The sequence below is a fragment of the Plasmodium coatneyi genome, chromosome 8 (assembly GCF_001680005.1).
Source record: "Plasmodium coatneyi strain Hackeri chromosome 8, complete sequence".
Classification (NCBI taxonomy): domain Eukaryota; phylum Apicomplexa; class Aconoidasida; order Haemosporida; family Plasmodiidae; genus Plasmodium; species Plasmodium coatneyi.
Genome location: NC_033563.1, coordinates 219,577 through 227,812, shown reverse-complemented (window position 1 = coordinate 227,812; position 8,236 = coordinate 219,577). Strand labels below are relative to the sequence as shown.

General features: G+C 44.3%; 2 protein-coding genes across 2 annotated transcripts; both read left to right on the top strand.

Annotated features, from left to right (window-relative positions):
- Nucleotides 1–2,597: 2,597 nt before the first annotated feature.
- PCOAH_00019670 (Membrane skeletal protein) lies at nucleotides 2,598–5,619 on the top strand (the record flags this gene model as incomplete). The annotated part of the gene is made up of 5 exons (XM_020058776.1): nucleotides 2,598–2,795; nucleotides 2,900–3,049; nucleotides 3,166–3,380; nucleotides 3,545–4,458; nucleotides 4,598–5,619. 5 exons carry the CDS (start codon nucleotides 2,598–2,600, stop codon nucleotides 5,617–5,619), a joined length of 2,499 nt encoding a protein of 832 aa, XP_019914531.1.
- A 1,260-nt stretch (nucleotides 5,620–6,879) lies between these two features.
- PCOAH_00019660 (Uncharacterized protein) lies at nucleotides 6,880–7,895 on the top strand (the record flags this gene model as incomplete). The annotated part of the gene is made up of 3 exons (XM_020058775.1): nucleotides 6,880–7,095; nucleotides 7,263–7,616; nucleotides 7,750–7,895. The coding sequence occupies 3 exons, from the start codon at nucleotides 7,008–7,010 to the stop codon at nucleotides 7,893–7,895; spliced, it is 588 nt and encodes a 195-aa protein (XP_019914415.1).
- Between the last annotated feature and the right edge of the window lie 341 nt (nucleotides 7,896–8,236).

Genomic DNA, 8,236 nt, shown 5'->3' with positions numbered 1-8,236 from the left:
GTTGCGTTTGGGGGTAGGGAGGACAGGGGTGTGCAAGCTGCCAACTGAATGGAGAATCTCTAAACAGGTGGAACGGCCTCTATACGGGAAGCGCCCCTTATCGGAGTGGCAGCAAAAAATTGTCGTGTCGAGGGCGCGTCCTCTACAAGGTTTGGCGTAATCTCATAATATGCGACCAATTTTTTAGAGCCTCCTAAATTGGGCGAGAAGTTCCGCGCCCAGGGGGGCAGTCGAAGGGGAGTTAGTGAAGAGTCGGTAGGAAAACGGTAAAAAGTCTGTAGACAACAAACAATGGGCAGTCAGTGAACAATCGGTAGACAACCGAACTAGCGAAAACACAGTGAAGGACAAACAACGTGTAGACAAAATGCGCAGACGGCGTGGAGTAACAACGGGGGAAAATTAATTGAGCACTCTACGGGCACGAATGGGTCCACATAGGCATTGACTTTCTGGCATACTTACAAATAGGCGTAGGTAGTATACACATATATATATATTTGTATATATTTTTTTTTTTTTTTTTTTTTTTTGCAGCTTCGAAAGCGAATATACCTGTGCGCACGCGAAGTGTGTGTATACACCTACCCGCACAGGGAAAAAACTATTTGGACAACTGAGCGGATGTACTTTGCGGAAATTTGCTTTTCGTATTTCTGTTCACTCGTTGATATGTGCACACCTGTGGTGTATGCGCGCGGGGGGAATTCCTTTTTGAGGAAAAAAAAAAAAAAAAAGTGGCGAAGTGATAAAAATATAATGTGATGTTACCACGTGACAAATGCGGCTGAAACAAGAAACCAAAAAAACAATTTGTAGAATCCTGTGTACAAATGGGGTGCACCGGTGGGGGGCGAGCACAAAAAAAAAAAGGAAGTCGAATTTGAAACTTAGTTACCCTTCACATTGAATTTCTTGCAAAGTTGACTTCATTTTTTTTCATTTTTTTCCTCCCTTTTTGGAACATTCCCGCCGCAACCGTTCCGCATTCCCCACACGGGGGAGTAGAATTTCCCAAGCGGAACGGACATTCCACATGTAGACAGGAAAAAAAAAAAAAATAAAATAAAATAAAGCGTTGGGGAAGGAATAACGTACATATGTCAACTGACAGCAGAAAAAAGAAGAGGCACGCGGAGAATGCGTCTACCTATATCAAATGGTGCTTTTTTTTTGCGTCAGAAAAATCACTCGTAGGGTGTTGCACAGGTTGTTTTTCCCCTTTTTCCGTGGCAGTTCATAAACAGTACTGTCCATCGCTTCCTTAGCATGTATGCCTATTCCTATGAATGGGGTTATACCCACCCATATGCACAGACCACTGAGGAGTGACAGAAGTGTTCGCTTTGTTGCACATGGGAAGTACACATCTTGGATGTTTCATTTGTCACCCCAATTCTGCTATTCTCACTGTGATGCCTCACCTTTGGGGACTCACTTTTAAGAGAAAAGACAGGTTACCTTGCGTGCTTCCTAGTTGGAACAGAATTAGGAACTTTTATAATTTACAAAATAGCAGCAAAAAGAAGGGTGAAAAAGAAAAAAAGGTTTTTACTCCGTCTTCCAAAGTAATTTAGCAGAATTGTCCTCATTCGTCTGCACAATGGTGTGTATAGTATAGTTCTTTTTGTGGCCATACATATGAAGGGGCTGTCAACTTGGTTTTTATTAAATATGCATAGGGATGGACTGGATGGGTAGAGGACTGCGTAGTTTCCTAATAACTTCGAAGGTGTGTAAGGCCATCGTGAAGACACACTTTTGTGCGTCCTTACATTGTCCAACAGATAGGCACAAGCGCTTTTCATTTGAATCACGACGGTTTATATTGTGTTACTACCAATTTTCCAAAAAAAAAAAAAAAGTAGAAATAGCGTCACCCAATAGTGGAAGTAATTCTTTTCCTCACCAAATAAATTGCGGTGAAGTGACAAAGGGGAAAACATCAAATTCTATATGTTGGTCTATTCCTTTGTTCAAAGTAGAATTAATCTTTTGTGTGTGAGAGGGTGGGGAGATGCTGCTTGGTAGGGAATACGTTCCACTTGTGGGTTAAAATGGGCAGCACTGGAATTGGTTAATAGGTGCTGTACACCATGCAAGAAAGGGGAATTATGTGGAAAAGGCATTGCACACATTGTGGCAAAGACTGTGCCACCTTTCCGGGGGGGGTGGACTAAAGAGGGATAGAAATGTGCGCCCCTACAACTGACGCTGCAGAGAGGTGTACACTGCCTACGCGTGGGGATCCAATGTTAACTTGTTTTGCATTGCTCTTTTTATTTTATTTTATTTTTTTTTTTTTCATTTTGCTCGTTTCAGTTTTCATTGTTTTTACTTTATTTTATTTTTCTATCCCGAGTAAGGTGCCAACAGAATAGACCTAAGTTACTTTGTCCCATGTTTTAGAACAAAGGGAAGATTAACAAAGCTAACAAAAAAAAAGAAAAAAACACACACAAGTAGAAACAGAAACACTTTTGCATAAGCATGTACATACGCATAGACACACACAACAACTGAAGCTGAAACATTTTTAGTGCCCGCCCAACCAACAGAATAAACCGCCACTTGTTCCAGACTCCCCTTTGAGGAAGATGTTTAACGCGTGCAAAGGAAACAGCAACTTCTGTCGGGAGGAAAGCGAAGACACGAAAGAGCTCCTTCATGAAGGAAGGCATGACCTGTTTGATCAACAGCTGGGGAAGGAGAATGGGCAATTTAAGAAGATCATCGAGGGGGAGCCCGACCAGACGAAGGCCGTCGAAATTGGCCAGCGCACGGAGAGGGAATACGTAAGGTTTTAAATGCTCTACCTGCTTGTTGCGCCGTTTCGCGGTCCCTTCTGTGGGCCTTTTTTATGCACCTTTTTTTGTGCCTTCTATTGTCCCCTTTTTAGGTTGCCATAACTGCCTACCAACCAGTGGACGTCGTGACGAGGACAGTCGAGGTGCCCTTTGTGCGCACCATAGAAACGATGGTTCCGAAAATAACGTACGAGAGCAAGATTAGGGAGGTCCCCAAGTACTACTCCAAAATTGTGGAAAAGGTGGGTTCTTTCTTCGGTTGGATATGTGCCTGGTGTGGCAGCGTGAGTGGCTTATCCACCATGCTACGCAATATCTTCGTCTCTTCTACCCATTAATGCTTCTCTCCCCCCCGCAGATCGTGGAAGTACCAGAGGTCAAATTTGTCGACAAAATTGTGGACGTGCCGCGTATCCAGTACTGCTTCAAGTATATCCCCAAGGTGGAGGTGAAGGAAAACATAATTGAGAGACCAGTCTTCCAAAAGAAAATCGTAGAAAAAATTGTAGAAGTACCCAAGGTGAAGGAGATGCAGAGGTTCCAGGAGGTCGAAACGGTGGAATACGTGATAAAGTAAGAACAGGGGGACATGATAATACGGGGCAGGATAGTATTTTGCCATTCCTTTCCCCCTTTTTATTACCCCTTTGAGTGGTGCACCAATTGGAGTGCTCACCTGCATGTTATCATTGCTTTGCTGAGTCATGCCACATGACTATTCTTCCAACTCCCCTCAGGTACGTACCGAAGGGATTCACCGAGGGAAGAAAAAAATCAGACAAGGACAACGACGACAAGGATGACAACGATGACGTCGAAGAAGAAGGTACAGATGAAGAAAGGGACAAAGACGAAGGAAAAGAAACAAACGAGGAGCAGGAAGATGCTGACAATTCCAGATTTTACGAAGCGAAAAATTATTCTGAAGGAGCCAAGCTGGTTAGTAACGCACAGACGGACCAGGCCCAATTATGGGGACAGACAATGTCTATCGGCCAGGATAGGATGTTTCCGTACGTTTTTAGTAGACCCATGCAAGGACAGGTGGAGGCACATGCAGGGATGGGGACTCCTTGGGGAAGTGCTCTGGTTGGGGCAGAACCATATGGTGAAGCATACGAAGGAGGAGCAGTCCACCCCACGTTTGACATGCGAAATGAGCTATCCCTAATGCACCTGAAGGAGAAGAACGGTTCGCTGTTACCAACGCCACGGATAGAACAGGTGTTTAAACCGAAAATTGTGAAAAACATAGAAGTGCAGAAGCATGTACCTATTTCGGTGGATGTTCCAGTTCCCTATATGGTCCCAAAACCTGTGGTTGTTAATGTAGAAGTACCTGTCCTTAAATTTAGGGATACATTTGTGCCTGTACCGGTTAGGCGAAAAATCATCCCAAAAATTAAGTGGATCTCGGATGTTTATCAGGTGGAATGCATAAAGGAAAAGCCGTATTTAAAAATCCAAGACGTAATAAGACCAATTCCTTGTGACGTACAAATTAAGTATAGGAAGTATATGGAGAAGGCTTGTGCTGTGAACCCTAATGAGTTACCACAGGATGATGTGCACGCCATGTGGATGCGTGTGAATGCTCACCTGGCTGAGGAGAAGAAGCGGGAGTATGGCGACCTGTACCCGTACTATCGAGGTGGGCATGATTAGAAGCGAGTAGCTATCAGAAGTGCATCGCAATTTGTAGTGCTTCCACTATTGGTGTAGAATTTTGCACCACTTTACACTACAATTTGTTATATGTTCCCCCATTTTCACACCCACTCCACACGCAGGCGAAGGAGAAGGAGAAAACGACAGCAACAGCAGCTCTGGAAAGGACGAGCAGGACGGAAGCGATGGTACAGAATCTTCGGAAGAGGGAAAGATACACGAAGGAGAAATAAGGGAAGGCGCTTTGGAAGAGGAAGGGGAAGTCTCAGGTAGGGCGAGCAAGCAGGGGGAAGACAAGGAAGAGAGCGCCAAAGGGGAAGAGACCACCAGCATTGAAAAAATCGTGGAGATGGAACAAAGGGAATCGCCTATCTCAAATGGGGAAATCATACAAATGGAAGAGGTCACGCAATACGGACCAATTATGGAAGTCCTAAGGAGAGAGCAGGGCGAAATGGACCAAACGAAGGCGGAGGAATGGAGACAAGTAGAAGGAATAGAAAAGGTAAGCGCAGAGCAGAATATCTTTTACGCCTATGAGGGGTCGGAGCAAATGCAAAAGGAGGGAAGAAGTTGCAATATGTTTTGTAAAAATGGAAATGACCATGTTAGTGGCACATGGGCAAATGAGGACAGATACAATTTCGAATGCGTCGATGAATTCATGAAAGAGATGAAGAAACAGGATCATGTAGAAGAAGGAGCGGTGGCTTCTCTGTACCCATCACACCCTCTAGCCATGACGTACTTGCAGAACAAGTGGATTCAGACAGACACACTGAGGACACATGAACTTTACCAGGACGACTTCGTTAGGGCAAGCATTAATGCGAATTTTAACCTACAAAATAGGAACCCAGTAATATCAGAGGTTATGAAAAATCAGGATTTTTTAAAAACTGCCAACCCTCTCATTTCTCCTTTTTTTCCGAGGAATATACAGAACATAGAAAATACCTACAACAGAGTTATAGTGCAGAATATACAGGAGGAGAATATGCGATGCCAAGGGGGTACTAACAAGTATGAGCGAAAGGTGCATGCCGTTGCGGGGGACACGGAGATCAGGATGTATGACGAAGGGGTGGCTGGACAGGGGTGCCATTCGGGGGGGAAATGCTTCAGCAACTTTTGCAAACACTGAGGGGGGAACGCGGTGGCGCCATTTTGGTGTGAGACCTTGGACTAGCAGTTTGAACGCCATTCGGTAGCCTTGCGCACCGAACTGCGAGGTCATTCTTGAAACTGTCTTTGTTTCCACCCAAGGGGTGCACCCCTTTTGTGGTAAGGCCAATTTGGTACTAACCTGCAGGAGGTAAGAAGGAAGGTGCTTCTCTTACCTCCGCTAAGACTTTTTATTTATTTCTCTTTTTACTTTTGGCTGTTTTTTTTTTTTTTTTTTTTCCTTGCCCACTCTACATTGTGAGAAGTATCCATGTTGAGGAGTTCCCCAGAGGGGCATTTCACTGACTGAAGAGGTCGATCCATTCGCATCTGCGTGTGCGTATGAACGTGGGGGGAGTTCGAATCGTCTAGATTTACCCACGTGAATGGGGCACTGTGTGGGGGTTGCTCACTTACTCCTTCCGCCACATGACAATGCGTGTTCGTTTGTCTCATCATGGTCACGCTATACATATGCGCGGTTATTTCGTTTTTTATTTTATGTTTTCATTTTTTTTCTTTTTTATGTTTTTACGTTTTTCTCCAAGTGGAGCGCCTCTACATATATTTTTAAATCCTGATGAGGAAAGGTTCTCCAGAGAGCGCCCAATGATGAGGTACGTAAATTGTCTGTATGTTAGAGGAAAGTATATCACCTCGTGTTAGCACACCAGGCAAAGACCCTTTTTTTTAACATACCCTCCATGGTGCATTGGAACAATTTGCTGCGTCTTCTCTGCCGTTTCTTTTCTTCCCCAATTTGACATCCCCATAAGAAAAACTTCGAGCAGTTTTATTCTGCTGCAGTGGTTAATAAGATCAGCTACAAAATGACCATCTTGTGTTTTATATTTTTGCAAATGGGGGAGGAACAGCAGTGAAGCCATTTGTAGGGTTCACCTGTGGGGGTTAAAGGGGGCAGAGAACCAACGGATGGATGATTAGGGAGCCCCTTTCTTCTCAAACTTTGCATGTTCTAGTGGGAGGTACAATGCAGAATTAAAGGAACCATTCTTTTTTTTCTCATTGTGCGCGTGTGGAAGTGGATGTAGGGAGTTTTTTTTTTTTCATACGCCTTCCAGTGTACTTACACCCGATGAGGGTAACTTTTAATGCGCTTCTTTTTTGAATTGCCCCCTTGGGGTAGAGGGGGAGGTAAGTCCATATGGGATGGGAGACTCTAATCTGCATCGCACAGGAGTGTTTGTATAAATGCCAACACGTGGGTGGACGTGCTAGTAGGTCACACAACGGAGCGTGTCGTTTTTATATCTGTCCAGCGAGTTCTCTCTGCCCCACTTACAACACTGCACCTCCTTCAGAATAGGGAAATAAATTTGTCCACTTTAATAACTACACAATTTTAAAATGTCTCCCCTGAAGTGTTCTGTCTTCCTACTTTTTCTCATCCTCTGTGTGGAGTGGGCCCACGCGAAGATTGAGTTGATACTATCCGGTGTGCATAAACATGGGGGCAGAAAACGACACTGGTTTAGTGCCACGTCGTTGCGTTAGAAAAATTGATTTTTTTCAGGGGCGCTCGTGAATGTATCAACATTGTAGTCGCTCCATCCCCATTAGCCAGAACCGTTCTTATTGTTGCCTTTTTTTTAACATTTTCAGATCTCGGCACGGATAAATGCAACTCCGAAAAGGTGAAAGCTCTGGAAGATAAGTTTTACGGGGCAGATTGTGGGGGCGCAAATCTGCTTCCCTCGGTTGAGTGGTTTCAAAGGAACAGCGAAACGAAGTCCTACGCGGTGACCGTTACTAGTATGATTAATTCGAGCGTAGTGACGCACTTCTTGGCATGGAACATACCCTCACATGTTAACTTAATAAATCACTCCACGAGCTTCGACGAATTAGAGGCGTCCGTGGGGTTCAATTCGTTTGGCGAGGCGAAGTACACAGGACCGTGTGTTTCGAACATCGGAGAAGAGAGCAACTGTTTGTTGTTTACTCTGTACGCGCTAAGTAAGTTGGTTGACTTTGCATCTTTCTGAAGCGGGGCATATATAACCTCATTCGCTAGACATCCCTTTTTGATTTGTTTGCACCGTTGGGTGTATGCTCCATATGTTTACATAACATCTCATCACCATCACAGAAACGGACCACATAGAACTGTCACAAGACGCAGACTACTTCGAGCTCATGGCCTACCTGAAAAGTATGAGCCGAGATGAGAAGGGGCTCCTCGACAGGCTGTCCTTATACGCCATGACAATCCCGAAGAGGAGGATTTCAAGTTGAACGGTAGCTGGTTGTTTGTTGACTCCATTTGGTTAAGCCCCTTTCGACAGGCGGTCACATTTTCGCACGAGTGCACTGTGCACACCATCCCTCTACGCGTTGCCACTTTAGAAGCGTGAAAGGAACTGCAGGTCGTTTTGTTTTTCCTACATGGGGTGCCATAAAAGGGCAAAGATAACCCTTTTGGGAGGATTTAAAGAAAAAAAAATTCCCAGTAGGGTTTACACATTGTGCATGTTGGTGTCTTCCCCTCTTTTTTAGTGATGAATGATGTTTTTCCTGTTTGGAAGGCAGGCACATAAGTAAAAAACATACGCAAAAAAAAAAAAAAGAAAAATGTT